We start from the raw sequence: 21,599 nt of genomic DNA, 5'->3' as shown, positions 1-21,599 counted from the left end.
ATTATTTTGCCATCATCTAAAAGGGGGAGATTGTTAGAACATATTTTAATGATGCAAATTAATGATGCATGTGTAGGAGTTCAAGGAAGCAAAAAGGAGTTATTGGAATTGCCATAACAAACGAGGTTATCGAAGCTGTCCCAAATATCATGATACACAAGGAAAGAATCAACTCTACGAGATTAACTCCATGATTCTGGGAAATCAAAGTTACAGCAATGGAATGAAGACTCAACGCAATCTGTGATTGACGAGTCAAATTAAATCACCGGAGATCAATCAAATCTACAAGATCCGGACAGCAGTCAAGAACGGAAGGTTCGCAAAAATCAAGGAAGAATTCTATCAAACTCATCGATTGCCAAAGGAAAGAATCTGAGGAGAAGCAACGGCTAATACCTTATTCTTGGATAGAATCAACTCTTTCCAGGGATCAAAACCCTTGGGTTGACAAGCCTTCACCAACCATCAATGTATAAATACATAGTGCAAGTCCATCCTTAGTATACTTTGATCTAACCAAATTCACTCTCTTCAATTTACTGCAAACAAGCATAGTAGTCTAGATAGTTCTGCTGTGTAACAAGTCAGAAATAGAGAGAGAGCGTACAACTGGTGAGGCATTGTATCCAACGAGTGCTAAAAGAACTGAGAGACAAATACCAAATCTGTACTCGAAAGAAAACTCATTTGCTTGAAGAGACATCTCTTGCAACCCAAGGGGACTGGATTAGGATTCACATTGAATCCGAACCAGTATAAAAATCCTGGTGTCTTTAATTTCTGCATTTACTTTCTGCTTATTATTTCAATTCTCTCTGTTTGCCAGAATCAATGTTTTAAGTCGACTACTAATGTTTTAAGTCAACTTATCACGATTTATTTAGATTATATACAATTCACCCCCCCCCCCTCTTGTACTTTCACAAGAAAGAGGTTATGAGTTTCTTGGGGAGACTCAATTACATCAGCCGGTTCATAGCTCAGTCCACAATTATTTGTGAACAGATCTTTAAGATGTTTAAAAAGGACGCCACCACTAAATGGACTGATGATTGTCAGAAAGCCTTCGACTGAATTAAGGAATGCATGTCAACGCCGCCAGTTCTAGTTCCGCCCGAACCGGGTAGAACGCTATTGCTCTACCTTGCAGTAGTGGATGGGGCATTCGGTTGTGTTTTGGGACAACATGATGAAACAGGGAGAAAGGAGCAAGCCATCTACTATCTCAGCAAGAAGTTCACCCCGTACGAGGCCCAGTATTCCCTGCTAGAACGCACCTGTTGTGCTCTGACTTGGGTAGCTCAGAAGTTGAGGCATTATTTCTGTGCCTATACCACTTATCTATATCAAGGATGGATCCAGTGAAGTACATCTTTCAGAAGCCCATGCCCATGGTCAAGCTAGCTAAATGGAAAATCCTGCTGAGTGAATTTGATATTGTCTACGTGACCCAGAAAGCAATCAAAGGACAAGCACTGGTAGATCATCTTGCCAAAAATCCCGTGGACGGAGAATACGAGCCTCTAAAGACGTATTTTCCTGACGAAGAGATCTCTTTCATAGGAGAAGCCATTGCAGAATCCTATGATGGCTGGAGAATGTTTTTCGACAGAGAAGCAAACTTCAAAGGAGTTGGCATAGGGGCAGTTCTAGTATCAGAAACAGGTCTGCATTATCCAGTGTCTGCCAAGCTCAGGTTCCCATGCACCAACAACATGGCTGAGTACGAAGCCTACATCATAGGGCTCAAGCTGGCCATTAATATGAACATTCAGGAGTTACCAGTGATCGGGGATTCAGATTTGCTCATACATCAGGTCCGAGAAGAATGGGCAACCAAGAACTCCAAGATACTCCCGTATTTGCATCATGTACAGGAGTTGAGGAAGAGGTTTACAAAGACAGAATACCGGCATGTCCCCAGAGTCCAGAACAAGTTTGCCGATGCATTGTGTCACGCCCCAAAATCCTAGGAGCGCGACCGGCGCTCAACCGAGTAAACCCGACCGAGCAAGCCTGTTAGATCGCGTTCTACCAAATCTAAATCGTGAATAAATAGGAGATGGACTCCATTAATCAAATTCTATAAACATATCATTAACGATTTCCATTTCATTTTCATTAGCAACTTCATTCGCAATATTAAAGGTATTAGAAGTTTTATACATCATTGCCAAACATCAATACTTCTATTTTAAATTCCCATGCCCGACACTACCCACAACCTGTCTACGGAGCCTCTAACTACAACTAATGAATCATATGGAATTGCCGGCAACAAGGCTCCGGCTATACCTTACACAAATACCAAAATAGAACTCCGGGAAGAAGAGCGGCATGAGCCACACATGGCCCCGAGAGGAAAGGGGCTCACCAATACAGCTGACGGAATATGGATAAGGTGCTACTGTCGGTGGACTGGAGTACCTGCTATAGGACCACCTACAATCATAACACGAATGTAGCGCCCCCGGCAAAAGGGACGTCAGTACATTTGAATTGTACTGGTATGTATAAACAAACTTCACCCCAAGTAAAATCAAATAACACACAAGTAACAGACATCAATAGAATCAACGATCAAATGCACGTGAAAGAAACAATCAAAGCCAAACAAGTTTCACAATCTCTCATTTTCCCCTTCAACATTATCACATCAATGATTTCACAATTTTCTCATATTTTCATTTCAATAGTGATTTCGATCACTTTCCACCCTTATTACCTCGGCCACCCTTATCACCACAACCCACACTTTATTACTTCGTGTTGCGGCGCGCAACCCGATCCCACCGAACAATCACAATTCACAAACAACACACAACAACAACAATTCACAAGAACAACAACAACAATTCTCAAGGAACAACCACCACAATTCACAAGAATTTCCGTAGCCATCAATACCATTTCATCATATTCAACAACTCATATGCAATTTAAGTCACCACAATAATTACCCACAACAAGCCAAATATGTTATTACCACAGTTGTTCCAAGTGCATCATTTACGATTTCCTTCCATCATTTGTTTCCCAGTTCTTACCACATAACACTTTCACAATCACACACCCACATTTGGTTTGTTTCCATTTACTTGCACCATCATATAGTAAGACTTAACCAACAACGTTCGAGGCACATTAATCACAAGAATTCACAAATAACTCACATAAGTAAACACATACTTCCATGTCGACATCCTCAAGCTTTTACAAACTTTGCACATAACAAGATAGGCACATCAAATCACTTCTCACAATCACATATAACTTGGTGGTATGGAAATCAACTAAGGCAATCAACTCACATATTTTCATACAAGGTACGCATACCGTATGCTCGTCACAACAAGGGGATTCTACAAGAGTTAAAGTTAGCCATACATACCTTTCTTGAGCTTTCCTTTAATTACTACGGTATTCCGGAAATTCTAGCAACTTCAATCTATTTTGGGACATAGCAAAATTGAACACAAATTAGGAAGATATTCATAATTCTAGCTCATTTGAGCATTTTATCAAATACAAGTTGAGTATCTTGATTTCAAATCCCCTTTTCAAGATTTTCTTCATTCCCTAACCCAATCTTTACTTATTTATGTTAAACGACCTTCCCATAAACCTAAGTTGTACATGCATGTATACATAATAGCATTACACCCAATAATCATACCGCAATACCCCATTTTATACTCCAAACTCGAAACTAAAACCTAGGGTATAGAATCTTACCTCTTAGATGAAGAACTTGTGATTGGGTTCTTTGATTCTTGAGGATTGATGCAAGGTTTGGATGATTTAAATGTTGGGTTCCTCCTTCTCTCTCTAAAATTCTCTCACCTCTCTCTAAAATCAGTAGAAAATGAAGCCCCAAAGGCTATATATTGAAATGGGGTCGGGTTATAAAAATTAGAAAATTAACCCTCCGATGTCAATTCTGCTATAGCAGAATGCGAATGCTGGCCGCATAATGCACCGCAAAATCTGCGCCCAAAATTGGGCTACACTGGCCCAGTCTGCGACAGAAATGCGACCGCAGAGTCAACAATGCGACAGGAATGCGGTCGCAGATTTGACACAGGATAGCATTTTCCAGCCTTTGGTAATTTGATCATAACTTTGCGTAGGAATGTCCAAATGACGAACGGTTTGAAGCGTTGGAAACTAGACTCAAAGACCTTTCATTTGATAGGTTATTCATCACATAAAACATTATACATATTTAGATGTGCTTGTTCAAGGTAGGGACTAGTGCAAGATCATTGGGAATTTTAGCTTATTATGGACTTTTCCTATTTTTCTTAGACTTTGGCCTTTCCTTGGACCCCAAATTACTTATCATAAGACTTATACACATATTTACCAAATCCAATGGATGAACACCATGTTAATAGCACATAAAAATGTTATAATAAGCCTACGTGACACCACGAAATCCTAAATTACTTAGCAAAAATTTCCGGGGCCTTACACATTGGCCACTTTATCATCCATGATTTAGCATCCAGATAAGAACATCAGTGATCCTATCCCGATAAAAATCCAGGATCAACCTGCTTACTGTGATCATGTCGAGGAAGAAGCAGACGGAAAACCATTGTTTCATGACATTAAGAAATATCTGGCAACAGGAGAATACCCAGGATTTGCAAATGCTACTCAGAAACACACACTGTGGAGGTTATCCAATCACTTCTTTCACAGCGGAGGAATCCTGTATAGGAGGACTCCCGATTTGGGATTACTGGGGTGTGTCAAAGCAAAGGAAGCATCAAGGTTGTTGGAAGAGGTTCATGTAGGGACCTGTGGCCCACATATGAATGGTTTTGTCTTAGCCAAGAAAATACTCCGAGCTGGATATTTTTGGATGACTATGGAGCCAGACTGCATCCAGTATGTTCGAAAGTGCCATCGCTGCCAGATTCATCCTGATATGATAAAGGTACCTCCTAACGAGCTCAATGCAACAAGCTCGCCATGGCCATTCGCTGCATGGGGAATGGATGTCATCAGACCTATCGAGCCGGCCGCATCAAATGGGCACATGTTTATTCTGGTGGCAATTAATTATTTCACCAAATGGGTTGAAGCAGCATCATATAAGGCAGGAACCAAGAAAGTCGTGGCAGACTTTGTCTGCGACCATATCATTTACTGGTTCGGCATCCCAGAGTCAATCATTACCGATAATGGTTCCAATCTCAACAGTGACTTGATGAAAGCGATGTGTGAAACGTTCAAGATTAAGCACAAGAATTCTACAGCCTACAGACCTCAGATGAATGGAGCTGTAGAAGCGGCCAATAAGAACATCAAGAAGATACTAAGGAAAATGATAGAGCAACACAAGCAGTGGCACGAAAAGCTCTCATTTTCTTTATTGGGGTACCGTACGACAGTCCGCACCTCAACCGGTGCGACTCCCTCTATGTTGGTGTATGGTACCGAGGCAGTCATCCCGGCCGAGGTAGAGATTCCCTCCCTGAGGATTATACAGGAAGCGGAACTTGAAGATGTAGAATGGGTAAAGAGTCACTATGAGCAGTTAGCCTTTATAGACGGAAAAAGAATGAACGCAGTTTGTCATGGACAATTGTATCAGAACCGAAAGTCCAAAGCATTCAACAAAAGAGTCAAACCGAGACAGTTTACGCCAGGGCAGCTGGTGTTGAAGAAAATTTTCCCGCATCAGGATGAAGCCAAAGGACAGTTCTCTCCTAAGTGGCAAGGCCCGTACATGGTTCACCGGGTCCTAACAGGAGCAACCCTCATACTTGCAGAAATGGATAGAGAACTCTGGCCAAAGCCAATTAATTCAGACGCAGTCAAACGTTATTATGTGTAATCCTTTATGATTTCTTTATGATGTAATTTGAACTACGCCTAACCTGATTCCCGTTTAAGAGGGAATACGTAGGCAGCCCTATGGGTTCGGTCACAATTCAATAAAAATTTCATTTCCCCCAGATATTGGAAACTGGGGCAGAATTTGAGGAGGACCCTCAAAATTCCGAAGTCAACTTTCAGCCATTCATCGCACGCAGCCGTCAGAAACACCAGCCCAGTAAACTGGGGCAGAATTTTGAGGAAGACCCTCAAAATTCCGAAGCAAAAAAGGTTGCAATGTCTTGAACCGCGTCGCAGTCGTCGGTTCACCTAAAAGAAAACTATTTTCGATTATGTATTTGCATCATATTTTTACTAAACCATGCATGGCTACTATCAAATTGCTTTGTTTAGCGACGCTACCCCCCAATGAAAACAAGAGCCGAGTAGGGCGAGTGGAGTCCACGGGACGAACTAACCTTCCCCCTTTACAAAAATCACAATTTTTCTTTGAATGCAAGCATCCCAAGACGTAGAACCATCAGATACGGTTACATACTCATATTTTGAAGGAGTACAGCTCTCAGAATCATCGCTCACTTACAAGTGTTGTCCGCACATGACATTCCCAGTAGCCACAATGACACAATCAACGATCAGCTAAGAGATTTCGTTACTCTTCACCTTTATTTGTTGCATTGCATAAGGCAACTTTTTTGCCTTCCGAGACTAAGCATTGTCTCCATCTGCATTTTCTTGCATTGCATAAGGCTACCTTTCTGCCTTCCGAGACTAAGCATTGTCTCCACCTGCATTTTCTTGCATTGCATAAGGCTACCTTTTTGCCTTCCGAGACTAAGCATTGTCTCCACCTGGATTTTGTTGCATTGCATAAGGCTACCTTTCTGCCTTCCGAGACTAAGCATTGTCTCCATCTGCATTTTTCTCTCACTGCATAAGGCTACCTTTCTGCCTTCCAAAACTAAACATTGTCTCCATCAGCATTTTCTCTCATTGCATAAGGCTACCTTTCTGCCTTCCGAGATTAAGCATTGTCTCCACCTGCATGGCTGAAATATCGCCAATTTTATTTTAAATCCTGCATGGGTGAAATATCGTCATCTTTATTTAAATCTTTACATCGGCTGAAATATCGCCAATTTTATTTAAATCTTTACATCGGCTGAAATATTGCTAACTTTATTTAAATCTTTACATCGGCTGAAATACCGCCACCTTTATTTAAATCTTTACATTGGCTGAAGTACCGCCACCTTCTATTTCTTGAGACCTGCAGTCGGCTGAAAGATCGCCATTTCTATTTATACTTTGCATCAACTGAAACATCGCCAAATCCTGCATTTCATGGCTGAAATATCGCCAACTTTATTTAAATCTTTACACCGGCTGGAAAATTGCCATTTATATTTAAATCTTTACATGGCTGAAATATCACCAACTTTATTTAAATCTCTGACATGGCTGAAATATCGCCAACTTTATTTTTACATCGACTGAAATATCGTCAACTCTATTTAAATCTCGCAACGGCTGAATGATCGCCATTTATATTTATGCTTTACATCGGCTGAAACATCGCCAAATCCTGCATTTCATGGGCTGAAAGATCGCCAAATTGTCCAAAGGCGTCATTGTTCGGAGGCACCATTTTCATAGCCCGAGAACGCCATGCCATGGCCTGAGGACCCTGCTTTTATCCTTTGTATATCATTATTCAAAGGCATCATGGTTTGGAGGCACCATTATCATAGCCCAAGAACATCATTTCATAGCTTGCGAACTCTATTATACGCTTCATGGCCCAGGACGTCATGGTCTGAGGACGTCATCCTACCCGTCCGAAGACAGCATTCATGGTCCAACGGGAACTTGCATCACGTTTAAATTTATGTATGATATGTTCGTATTGCTCATTCGCAGGTACAACGGCTAGCAACGGCCATCACAGCTGGAGCGATCTCGCTCCGGTTCCTGCAGCCCATCGGTCCCTGACCATCCTTCCCGACTCGAATATTGCGTCCGTCTTTCAAAACCTCCATCGGCATATTCCGCCAATGGATCCCTGAACTACATATGGCCTGATTCCTGCAAGACCAGGGATATGTAGGCAGCTCAGGAGCCAGAGCTCGGTCAAAACCTTTCAAATCGTTTCTTTCGGTCAAAATTGGCCATCATATCTTTACTCGACAACTCCTTCATCCTTCTCGGGTAAAGAGGGGCAGCTGTTGATACCCAATATTTCCCTATGTATTTTTTATACTCAAAATACTCTCAAAATAGTATGTACATGCATATATACGCATGCGAAGAGTTTTGGTATTTTCCCTTATTTTTAAAGATTTTAAAATCAATTTATTGTCTATTTTAATACTACAAAATTCAATAATTATTCCCAAACTAGCATTTTTGTTGAATAATTTATTTCATTCACATATTTACACTAAGATAATTAAGGTAATTTTTTTGCATATTTTTATACATTTGTTTGGTTTTTTTTAAGCTAAATTGCATACAATTGCAATTATAGGCTATTTTACAATTAACAACATTTTACAATTATAAAATCGTTTTTATTATTTTAAATTAATATTTATATGTTATTAATTAATTCAGTACCTTTAATTCGTTTTTGAAACATTTTTTACTATTTTGTAAAATAATAAAAGGGGAAAATTGGCTATTTAACAAACAGCCCTTTGTTTTTTCGATTTTAGCCAATTTGGCCATACCCCCTATCAGATTTCATTGGCCCAATATCCCAATTAAACTAACCGAGCCCAATCCCTAATATAACCCGGTCCAACCCCATTTTAATCTGAGCCTTCTGGTTCTTTCTTCTCCGATGATCTCCACCGTCTCTCCGGCCACCTCCAATCTCACCCCATTCGACCATCAGCCGCCATGAAACCCCAGCTCACCGATTCCCTCTATTTTTGAGACCTCAGAAACCTTCACCATGCAAATCAGCCCCTAAAAGCTCCGCCTGGTTTGTTTCCGGCCACCTCCCTTCAACCCCAAGGCTCCGATGGGCCTCTCATCCTCCTGTTCAACATCTCTATGACCTTCGAGGTTTATGGGCCATGGTGACTTAGACCTAGGGCTCCTGGTTTTGCTACTTATGGGTTCTCCCGTGTGATTTCAAACGAAATCACACCCTGTGTCACGATCTGTGAAGTCTCAACAGGTTCTCTCAACTTCTATTAGGGTTTCCCCTTTTTGAAACCCTAACTCTCTCCTGTATCTCCCAAAATAGTGTTATCTTCATGCTATTTTCATGTTTTCCTCTATGTTCTGCTTATTCTCGAGCTTGTTCTGAAAAATTCTCTACTTTGAACCATTTTTACTTTCCTTGAAAATTAGGGTTTCTTGGATTTCTTTTATGCATGATTTGACCGATTTTCTTTATGATTAAACCTTTTATCTGTTTATTTTGACTGGTTTTATGCTCTTACTATTTTTTTAGCTTGACTCTGCTAAAAACCCTAATTTCTAAAGATGTTTCTTCGTTTGATTAACATGATTTTCTTTACTCTAATTCTATGTGTTAGCATGTTTCTTTGCCTCGATTATGTGTGTTAGCCTAATTTTCTTTGTCTTGTCTCTATGTGTTACCATGTTTCTTCGTTTGATTGTGTGTGTTAGCCTGATTTTCCTTACTTTGGTACTGTCTTCTAGCCTATATACTTGATTCTTGTTAATGTTTCGTGGTCATCATGCTTCGAACATGCCCTGCTGAGTCTTAACCTATGTTCACTATCTCTGAATGGTTGTGTTTGTTCATCTCTTGTTCCCTTCTGTCTATATGGCTAATTTTGTTTGCTACTCTTGTTCATTCACCTCTATTTATATGTTAAGAATACAAAATCATAACTTCGCATGATTGATTCTGATTTTTCTTGATTGATTAGTAATTTAAAAACTTTCTTTCAAAACCCTAGCATTCTACTCGCCTGTTCAAATTAATTGATTTTTGTTACCTTATTTGCTATAGTACTCCTGAATTTGGTCTTAATTGGCTACTATATGCAATACTAAACCTTGACTCCTTCCTTATTTAATCCTACACTGATTTTTCTACTTGCCTTATATGGTGCTGAATCTTTTTGTTTGATTGTGATTCCCTTAATTAATGGGAGTACTTCCTTGATTCTCTAATTAATTGATTCCGAGTTCTTAAATTAACATACTTTTGTGATCTTTTGCCTTATTTTTACCACCTACTTTCAACTATAAATATCCTAAGCCTTTCAAAGAGAACACACGAGAAGTCTTCTGAACACACACACCCCATAGAATACTCTCAATTCTGCATTCTCTTGTGCTCTTTCTCTTGCTTTTGCTCTATTCTCTGCTCATGCTTATTATTATCCGACTGAAAGCCAAGGCTAATATTGTGTTACTCCTTTGTCTTTGCATCCTGCTCTTGCACTTTTAGTGGTATATCCTAATTAATTTTCAAGTCTCACACCAATGTGTTTATTTTTGTTTCAGTTCATTATCTTTGTGATTTTCTTCTACTTATGTTTCTCCTGCTCAATGTGTAATTGATTCTTTGCTTTAATACTTCACCATGTCTTCTGATTTACATGCTAAGTCTGACTTTGTCTAGTCCTAACTTTACTTGCTATGCCTATGTCCTATTGCTATACATTAGCATGCCTAAACATTACTACTTCCTAGTTCCCCTGAATCCCCTGATTCTGTGTAGTCATGTTCATTAAACCATTGGTATCTCCTTTAGCATTGAGTGATCTATCTGTTCCCCTTTCCCCATGATCCTTGTATGCAATCCTGTATTGTTGAACTATTATTTCTGCTGTTTCTTTTAAAACAAATCCCTTGTTTTTTTTTAAAAACTCTTTTAAAATACTTCTTCCTGAACTTCACACTACTCTTAGAGAATAGGTTCTACCCCCTTCGTGTGAGCATTACTTTGAGTACCTTTGAGTACTCACTGAACTTTGACACACAAGGTTGGTATTCCACACTGCACCTGTCCTGCATTTTTTTCTAAGTGTTTAGGTGCTGGTATTGGCCAAGGACCTAATGGGGACCTAGGGAGTTTTGTCGCACCTAGACCATGGCAAAGACTGTGAACTCGAAGGGGTTGAGGTTGGAAGACTGGGCCTGATTGAAGGCTCCCTATAGTATAACTTCTTATTCATTATTCTTATTTACTATAATTCAGATGATACTGGTTTGTAATAATTTGTAAACAAACGATTGGGGTTGAATAGTGAATAAGGGGGGAGGGTTATGCATGCTTAGTATAAATGATGGGTAGAAAATATGTTTATAGGATTTTATTTATTTATCTGTGCAATAGACAACTTGCATAGGACATGCATCTCATTCATTAGAGATCCTGCTTTAGGTTCTTTACTTTCAGCCTGTCATTATGCTCACCTTGTAACCGCGATCAGTTAATAACCGGCAAATAATTAACAACAAGCCAATTAATTCATCGTTTATGCACTGGCATGTTAGAAATCATGTTTTTTTAGGAACTCTTCTGTGCATTAGATATCCTGCCCTTAGGACTTCTCACTTGTTCGAGTTGTAGTGGTTAATTTGCGTTAGTCTAATAACTTTGTTAAAATATGGCTAAGTAGTTTGAAACATTTTCTGCAAACACCTTATCACGAGTACCTTTATAAATAAGAATCAAAATATACATGTCCATCCTTTAAAATAATCAGACAATGTGTAACGACGCTTAGGAAAACTTTAGGTCCGATAATAACTGATTAATTGTGTTTTTATTAGATTAAGACCAACCAACTCTTTAATTTCCACTCTGCCTCTCCCATTCTTGCTTTGATTCTCTGAAGTTCATTCTATTTTTCTCAAAAACTCTGCTGAAAATGATTTTGGAAATGATGCACCTACTAAGTTTCTGATCTTTTATGTCCTCAAACCACTGGGTTCCCAACCTCTGCCCAGAATCGTGCTATTACTGTTACTACTTCATTTTTAAAACCAAGTTTTACTGCTGTAAAAGTTCATATCTTTGAGACCTTAATTGTGTTTAAGTCATGCTATTTATGTGTTTGGTTTGAGGAGGTATACGTTAGCCTTTATATGTTTACATGCTTCCCCCCAACATGCAGTATGTATTTTTTTGTATGTCGCCTTATATTTTTATCCTTTGAAACCAATCAGCCTAATATCCTATCCTTTAGGATTAGTAGTCCTTAGTGCCTCCAGGACTGATAAGGATGGAGACGGATAATAGCATGCAATAAGTAAAATGAGACAATTCCGTGTTTAATACCTTGACGGGTGGGAAAGGGTAGATATGGATACGATGACCACGCGATAACACCACGTGTATAAATGATTACCGGGTGTTGTGTGGGGTGATCCATATGATGTATAATCCTAGGACCCATTCCCTTATCCGTTTTATTTTCAGAATTTCAACTACTTTTTCTGCAAATTTCACCCATTTTAAAATGCTTTTAACTTGCAACGACTATGTGAAAATTTCCTCTTTTTACTCGTTTATTTAGAATTTTAAAACTGCTTCTTCTAAATTTCATCTTCTTTAACTTCTCTAATCTCTTACAACCAATATGTGAAAACCCCCCTTTTGTATTTATAATTCTTGCTTGCCTCCTTGTTGTTTGCATTTAATGTCACAATATAACATGGCCGGGAACCACACTAGTGGATCTTGAGGGGTGCCTAACACCTTCCCCTCGAGATAATTTCTAGCCCTTACCTGAACTCTGGTTTTCCAACTCAAAAACCCTTACTGTCCTAATGCACTTAATCATTAGGTGGCGACTCTTCAATTCCAAAAAAAAACCCAAATCCCAAAAGGGAATAGAGTTGTCCTCCCAAATATCGTAAACCCGATTTCGCGAGAAAAAGGGGGCGTCGACAGATGTTATTGTTAAATAAGGAGACAGAACGAGACGCAAGATAAGACAAAAAAATAACCCAAGAAAGATTACGTGGAACATTGATATGAGAATGGGCCAACGAGTAATTAGTACTTGATTCGGGAAGAGCCTAGTTATGGCTAAACAGGAGGTTGCAGATGAGTCAGCAGATCGTGCGAGATAAACACAGTAAAATCCAATATAGTGAATTCAGCCTCGCAGTTACGACATTGTGATACTTGAGATCTATTCAGATAGGAATTGGGGTAGTTAAAAAGGTACCGTATGAGTGTTACGGAAACAAAAGAAAGTGCCACCGTGAAGACAGCCAAAATATCATTGTAGAAGTAACCGTACAAGCACAAGGGCATGGAGGAAAGAACTACGGAAAATTATAGGTGAGTATGAACATCAAGAATTCCATCGGGTATGTGATGTAATAAGCTCATAGCTTTACAAGAGTCAGAAGGTCTTCCCTAAGTACTACAACAAAAGACTAACTGAGGAAATAGGGAAGAAGGCTTCGACCTAAACATGGTAACTCGAAGGAGAAAAAAATGGTCATGTAAAAATATTTTCACTACAACATTGTATGCACGCTATAAAAAAGTGGCACCTTCTGTGGCTAACGAACGAGAAGTAAAGTCAAAAGTAATATTCGATATCACATGAATTGCACAAAAATTCCGGCATGTGTGGGAACTACGACAAGCTAAGTATGCACGCAATAAGGAGGCGGAAGACCGGGAAAAGTAATAGCTTACGTTTAGAAAAAGTTGAGAAGGAACAAAAGGAACTATTCGGTCAATGATCCAAAGTTAGTTACGTTATGAACACACTTAAGTGTTCGGATTATTATCTATGCATCATATATATTGACAATCATACAGCCGTAGAAAACTCTTGTATAAAAGAAATAATTGAGTCCAGGTCATAGACAAAGGATTGAATTGTTGGAAGATTATATCATGGATATTCCATTGCGTCCGTGAAAGTCTAAAGTATTAACTAACACCATGAGCCGCAGATCGGAATGTAGCTTAAGCCTACATAAAGGTTGGTCGGAGGGAAGAGGAAACTAAAGAGTTACATCAACTAAGTAAATCAGTACATTTGATTATTTGACCTAGAAAATTATAGACCTTGTGATTTAGAACATTACAGGATTACTCTTAAATATCACAGGTACAAGAGAGGTAGTACTATAGCCATATTCTATGATAGCTCAACGATAAATCCAATTAGAAGAATACCAGCCTTATGAGAAGTCACTATGAAGCTCCCACCGAATTGTGTATGCATCAGAGGTGCAAGTATTATAATAGAGATTCGGGTTGTGGGTATGAATTACACTTATGTGGATAGGAGATCATGAAAGAGATAGAAGTGATGCAAGATTTTAAGGTAAATAAGGTAAAGGTGAACAACAATACTCAAATGCAACAAGTTGTCAATAATCCATACTTCAGGTAGAGGACCAGAAGCATTAGGATTCAGTATCCAAGGAGCATATCGGTATCATTAGTGGCATGTATTCCAGCCTATGGTTTCTAGGTACCGAGGGATCTAGTTAAGAGAGGAAAAGAAGAGTTAGAGATAATGTGATGTTCCAGAAAAGCATAAGGAAATCAGTCGCAATCTAAAGTATGATAGAACGATATGGTTTTAGAAAGACAAGAGTAAGGATAAGAAAAGGGCAAGTGAGAAGGTGACGAAAATGGATGAGTCCTCGGGATTAAGACAGTGAAAAAAAAGGAAGCTGGTGATTTCTCTAAGTTATAGAAAGCTCAATATAGCCTGAATGTACTAGAAGGAGTCTAAGACTAGTAGTATTTACAAGAGATTGAATGTTGCACCGGTAGTAGAATGAAGGTGTAATTGTGATAGATAAAGAATGACGTTTCGACCTTCGATTGAGTAATGATTTGAAGAGGACTTCATGAATTCTACGGGATTAAAATACCCACTTAGGTGAATCACATTGGGATGCTATAAAATACGATTATGGAAGTATAGTATCGACCCTAAGTAGATCAGCCTAATTACTCCAGATGTCCCTGATGAGACATGGGCCCTAGCGGCAATGTATTACGCAAGAAGTTTCAAGTGTTCAAATGGTAGATTGTAGAATAACATTGAAGTGAATCAACAATGGATGGGTAAAAGTTGCAAAGTACGAGATGAGATTGGGCCATCAGTCTTAAGATGAATAGTAATGAAGAAGCGTTAAAAGATTTAGCTTTATGCATATTTGATAAGTAAGAAGAGTAACCTGGAGTTCGGTAGCAGACCTCATTAACGATAAATCAAAGTAAGAATTATGGTATATTATGGAATACTTAGATGTAGTAAAGCTAATGATGCCCAGAGGGACATCTTGACATAATTTTGTATATGTTCACAAAGTGAAGCCTAGAGATTGGCTAAAAGCTGGAGAAAAGAGAAGAGAAGAGTCGCATAGGCGCACATACAAAGTTAGAGTCGTAAAGGCTGCATGATAGAAGGTAGCAAGAGTTACGAGATTAGAAGGATTCTGACTACAAGTCGTGGGGTGAGAAAGAGGCTTATAGGGGGAAATGCCCTTCACATAGCAGTCGCCTAGATGGCAAGAGGAATACTAAAGTATTCGCAACAGCTATGGGTTATGAGAATGATAAGTGCATCAATCAACATTCGAGGACGAATGTTCCAAAGGGGGTAATGATGTTACACCCCATGTTTTGTACGTGGAAGTATGCTACAAGTAAATTGATATAAGATCGGAAATGAGATGTTACGTCCCACATTTTGGTACGTTAAAGATTCGTCATAAGTTAATCAATGTAAGTTCGGGAATGGGATTATTTTGAGATTATAAGCATTATACTATATCAAACAAGCGATGAGTAAATTCGTGAAGTTGAGAGGGTAAGCAAATCGAAGAAAATAAATTTCGTCAATGTTTGACATTTTGGGATAATATAGGGCCCGAGCAAAAATACCTGATACTTATGGATTAGTACCATACAAGGTACCACATGACCATGATAGAAAGGTGTATAAGGTATGTTAAGAGAGAGTAGTATATTAAGTAATTTGTGATAATTCTTAATTATGTGGATAATTGGTTAATGAGGAAAATTAACAAGTTAATTAAGAGTTAGTGGATGATTAATTAAGAACCTTGGACAAGACCAAGGAATCCTTAACGTGGCAGCATATAATGTCACAAATTTGACTCTCGAAGTTCAAATATAGGCGGAATATTTAGAGGAGTAGGTGGCTTAATATCTAACACGTGGGGCCCACAAAAAGACCAACGGTTTATAGAAATTTCACTATAATTGTTGGAGAAGCTAAGCATTTTAAGAGATTCTCATCAACATTGTACATGAGGGAATTGCTACGGGTGGAGCTCCATAGCTCACTTCAAATTTCATAATACAATATAGCGTGAGATTTTGAAATTTTAAGGAATACGATGCAATCTTTCTCAAGAATATCATATAATATTTTTCTTACTACGATCCGCCGTTATACATTTTTCGCAATAGACGGGTGTTAGAGGGATTGTCAAGAGAATCGGCTCAGGTATGTTAAGGCTATCCATTCTTTCTTTTTGCATGCTCCATGCGACACAAACGAAACGTACAAATGCACAATTTCCATACACGAATCTATTAATATAAATATTATAGATGCTTATGTTCTTGATTCCCCATGTGTCATATTATTGTATCATCCGTTCATAGGTTTCAGAAAAATACGTAAGTTAAAAAAAAGTTTAGTTATGTAATATAAATATTACAGATGCTTATGTTCTTGATTCCCCAGAGTCAAAGGATAACTCTTTGCCCTCAATTGACGAACCTGCCGCGCTAGAATAGCCACTGGCTCGTCCTGTTAAGTCAAATCCCTCTCCAACTTGACTGAACTAAAATCTAGCCAATGGGACAGATCACCACGATACTTTCGGAGCATGGAAACATGGAACATCGAATGGATTGCTGACAGACTAGATAGCAATGAGAGCTTGTAAGCCTCCTCACCTACTCTCTGAAGAATATTAAAATGACCGATATACCTAGTGCTCAAATAGCCTTTCTTTTCGAACCTCATCACACCCTTCATGGGTGAAACCCGAAGCAATACCCTCTCTCTGACCATGAATACAACATAATGAACTCTACGTTCGTCATAACTCTTATGCCTAGTCTAAGCTATGCGATGTCGATCCTGAATAATCCTGACCTTATCTAAGGCATCTTGTACCAAACCTGTACCCAACAACCGAGCCTCTCCCAGCTCGAACCATCCAACTGGTGATCGGCAACGCCACCCGTATAATGCCTCATAGGGAGACACCTGAATGCTCGACTGGTGGCTGTTGTTGTAGGCATACTCCACAAGTGGCAAGAACTTATCCCACGAACCCCCGAAACCTATAACACAAACACGGAGCATATCCTCTAGTATCTAAATAGTGCGCTCGGGCTATCCGTCGGTATGAGGATGAAATATTGTGCTCAACTCAACCTGCGTGCCCAGCTCACGTTGTACTACCATCCAGAAGTGCGAGGTATACTGCATACCTCGATATGAAATGATAGACATGGGCACACCATGAAGATAGATGATATCGCGGATGTAGATCTCAGCTAACCGCTCAGAAGAATAAGTAACTGCCACAAGAATGAAATGTGCTGACTTGATCACCTTGTCCACAATGACCCATACCACATCGAACTTTTTCTAAGTCCATGGAAGCCCAATAATGAAGTTCATAGTCATACGTTCCCACTTCCACTCAGGAATCTCTAACTTCTAAAGCAAACTACCTGGTCTCTGATGCTCATGCTTTACTTGATTACAATTTAGACACGGAGCTACATATGAAACTATATCCATCTTTATCCTTTTCCACTAATAATACTTCCACAAGTCCTGATACATCTTGGCGGCAGATGAATGAATAGAATACGGGGAATCATGGGCCTCCTCAAGAATCAATTCACGAGGTCAGTCTACATTGGGCACACAAATACGACCCTGCATCCTGAAAACTCTGTCATCTCCAACAATAACCTGCTTGGCACCACCGTGTCGCACTGTGTCCCTAAGGATATGCAAATAAGGGTCATCATATTGTCGCTCCCTGATGCGCTCAAACAAGGAAGATCGAGGGACTGTACAAGCTAGAACACGACTGGACTTTGAAACATCCAGCCTTACAAAATGATTGGCCAAAGCCTAAACATCTGATGCAAGCGGTCCCTCACCAACTGGAATGTATGCAGGGCTGCTCAAACTCACTATATTTCTACTCCAGGCAACGGCCACCACGTTGGCCTTCCCGTAATGATATAAGATGGTGGTATCATAGTCATTCTATAGATCCAACCACCTCATATGCCTCAAATTGAGATCCTTTTATTTGAAAAAGTACTGCAAGCTTTGATGATCCGTGAATACCTCACACAACACACCGTAAATATAGTATCTCCAAATCTTCAGCGCATGAATAATGGACGTCAACTATAAGTCATGAACAAGGTAATTCTTCTCATGAATCTTTTTTTTTTCAATAAACATTCATAATGTTGGTATAAGTTCCATAGGGATTGAAGTGTCACACATAATTTTGTACATCTATTATTACTGGTTAGCCAATAGACATGTTTTTAACATTCGAGATAAAAAAGTATTTATTATTGTACTATTATCCTGTTCAATATTCCAAAAGACATCGTAGGAAACACAATTTTTCACAAATTTGAGCACGTAGTCCGTTGATTTAATAAATTAAATTAAATTAAATGCTATTTTCAATATATTGTGTCGCATTACAGGAAAAAGGCGCATTCTTAATAGTGTCATAATATAAGAAAAGTGTATATAATAACTTAAATAGTTAATGAGTTTTTCATTGCGTTGGTTATAAAAGATTGATGGTGCAAGACTTTACACTTGTTGTTGGTTCTCTTTATAACAAAGTTAATATCAGTGTGCTTGTTTGCTATTTCTTTCATTAGTGTCTTATTATTGAGTTTTTGTTTCTTTTTGGGCCTCAAGGAGCAAGAAAGTTGTTAACTTCAACGTTTCTTCAAAATTTCTGTTCCTGTGATTGGGCCCAAATCATCTCTAGTACTATAAATGGCAGCTCGATGCACAAGGTATCGCGTATTCACACAGGGTACGGAAAAGGGTCGCATTCGATATCGACAGTCTACTCTAATGCAAGTGTTATTGGCTCCTTCCACGGCTCGAAAGCTAGCAAAATGAAGATAAATTTACCGGTGCTCCAAAACTCCCTTGGTAGCTACTACTATAAAAGATTATTGAAAAAAGGAGAAAATAAAAACAGGAAAGCTAGCAAAATGGATAACTTAACCATAGACCATAGAAGGTCATTTTCATAAAAGTACACAAATAAACTTAGTACAAGATTGCACAAAGGATTGACGTACCACACTTATTTAAAGTGTAAAAAAAGGCTATTAAAAGCCAATAAGAACACAACATTAGCTACACTTATAAGAAAGGCAGCACTTTATTATGTGTGACACTTCATCCTTAATTTCTTCTAATCGCCAATTAGTTATCCATCATCTCTTCTTCAAGCAAAGCTTCAGCCAAAGTGTTTGCTTCCTCGGCTAAAGTTTCAGCTCCTGTATTGATCATCTTCCCATCAAATACACATGGCTTATAGCAAATGCACCTTCTGAGGATTTTGCTACATTTTCCATCGGTAAATTTCTCCTTGAGACAAGCTCTTCTGCATGGTGGTTTGGTAACGCAGAATCCCTCGAATGTATTGCTTTCTGCTTTGCAAGTACTCTTAGCTTGCACCTCTANTGACGTCAAGAAAGAGTATCAAAGAGCTCACCAATATCCTTAGCCCCACGGTGGGCGCCAAACTGTTTACCCTCAAATCCGGATAACAATTGAATTTATATGGGGTTTTAAGGATCCGTGAACTAAAAGATACAAAAGGTTTAGGTTGAGAAAAAAAAAAGATAAAGACTCAACAATTGCTGTTAAAGTAAATAATCGCAGAATATAATATTGCTTAGAACGATTGTCCTTCGTGCCTCTCAGAATTTAGAGAGATCCCCTTTTATACATTCTGATTAAGGGTAAAAATAAGGTAGGTCAATTGATTACGCCGTGGATCCCTGTAATTACGCCTTAATGGCCTGAAGTGGTTGAGAAAATCACGTTTGGGCGAGATATCCGGCGACGCTTGGTTATCCGTTACGAGTCCGGCTTCCGACCTTATGTGTTTCTCCATCCGGTGGTGACTCATATCGAGCTCTGTAACGGTCTCGAAATGACTCGACCTCGGTTGTAGACGTGGCCGTCGTTCTACCTTGCATCCAGGTCGGGTTCGATGGCCCCGACTTGCTCCGGACCGGACCCAACCCGGTCGGGCTCAAGCAAAAAAGGGTATCACCCAATACACAGTATTAGGTCTCTCCCAAAAGATATATACAGATAATGCTCCATACATATTTTAAAAATAACGAAAGTGGAATATTACCACATGTAACAGAGACCTGATAGTGTAAAGAAATATTACACTATTGGTACACTATCAAAGTATATAAGTTAAACTTGTCAAACAAATTTAACTTGAAAAACTGATAAGAAATTTATAACTTTAAATTCATTTTTTGATAAGAAAAATATACAGATAAAGTCATATGCAGACACCATTATAAGGAGGCCTTTTTGTTTAAAAAACAAAAATACAAACTTATGTACTTAAGCGACTGCATAGCAAGAACAAGAATTATACTTGACAAGAATTAAACTTCACATAATTTCCATTTATTTTTATATAGATTTTAGAGGAACAAATTAATGGAGACAAACCATAGGCAACAAAAAGCATCATTGCCAAGACTGCAAATGCCATGAAGCACAAGGAGCGAGCCATAGTTTCTTGAATGAGTAAATAAGAGTGGAAAAACAGATTGCAATTCAGAGTTGTGAATGAACACTAACACAATAGAGGTATTTATAGGCAATGAAATAAGAGTGGAAAAACTTTTACTTATCTTTTGAAGCAAAAAAGAAAAAGAAAAAGAGAGTAGATAAATTTAGTGGGCCAACAACTATGTGAAGTGTATTATTCCACCGTAGCTGTTGGTAATTTTGAAATTTGGAGATATATCAATAACACATGTTCCTCATGTTCATAAATTTTTAGTAACTAGTTATTCTCCCCAAAAGAAAACGAAAAACTCCTAGTAATTACTATATTTTGGTGACAAGCAGAGCTGGTAAAAGAACTTAGAATCACATCAGCATTAGTTGAAGACTTCTTTTACGCAGGGTCCGGAAAATAAAGTGGATCCAGAATTTTAAGATAATAGGGGCACTATTGTAAAAAGGTAGATTTAGAATTTACATTAGACGAGTTTAACTTTAGTCTCTTATCATGAACTCACTATACTTTTGAAATTATAGGTTCAAAATTATATTCTTTTTGAAATTTTAGTGATTTTTACATATATACTATGTGCTAAAAACAAGATCGTTCGAAGTGAGATTTGAACCGTCAATTTCACTTGTAGAGGTGTACCCAATAATTATAACACCATATGAATCTTTTCAGCATGGTGCACGCATATATATATCTTTAAGTAATTTAAAAAAAATATAATATTGTTATAGATTATTTAAGAAAAGGAGTACGGGTTCACGTGAACCCATACAACACAAGCTAGATACGCCCCTGCCGAGGAAGGACCGCATCCCAAGGGATGTAATGTATACAACCTATCCTAATGCAAACAATAGTGGTTGCTTTCACGATATGAACTCGTGACCTATTATAGGTCATACGATTATAACTTTACCGTTGTTACAAAACTC

The 21,599-nt window shown here is 38.6% G+C and overlaps 1 protein-coding gene across 1 annotated transcript; it reads right to left on the bottom strand.

Moving 5' to 3' along the window:
- Nucleotides 1-19,089: 19,089 nt before the first annotated feature.
- LOC109243374 (defensin-like protein 1) lies at nt 19,090-20,702 on the bottom strand. The gene is made up of 2 exons (XM_019410299.1): nt 20,595-20,702; nt 19,090-19,570 (listed from the first exon to the last, which is right to left on the bottom strand). Exons 1-2 carry the CDS (start codon nt 20,656-20,658, stop codon nt 19,314-19,316), a joined length of 321 nt encoding a protein of 106 aa, XP_019265844.1. The 5' UTR covers nt 20,659-20,702; the 3' UTR covers nt 19,090-19,313.
- Between the last annotated feature and the right edge of the window lie 897 nt (nt 20,703-21,599).

This window comes from Nicotiana attenuata, unplaced genomic scaffold (assembly GCF_001879085.1).
Source record: "Nicotiana attenuata strain UT unplaced genomic scaffold, NIATTr2, whole genome shotgun sequence".
Lineage (NCBI taxonomy): Eukaryota > Viridiplantae > Streptophyta > Magnoliopsida > Solanales > Solanaceae > Nicotiana > Nicotiana attenuata.
This window is presented reverse-complemented; position numbering and strand designations above follow the sequence as displayed.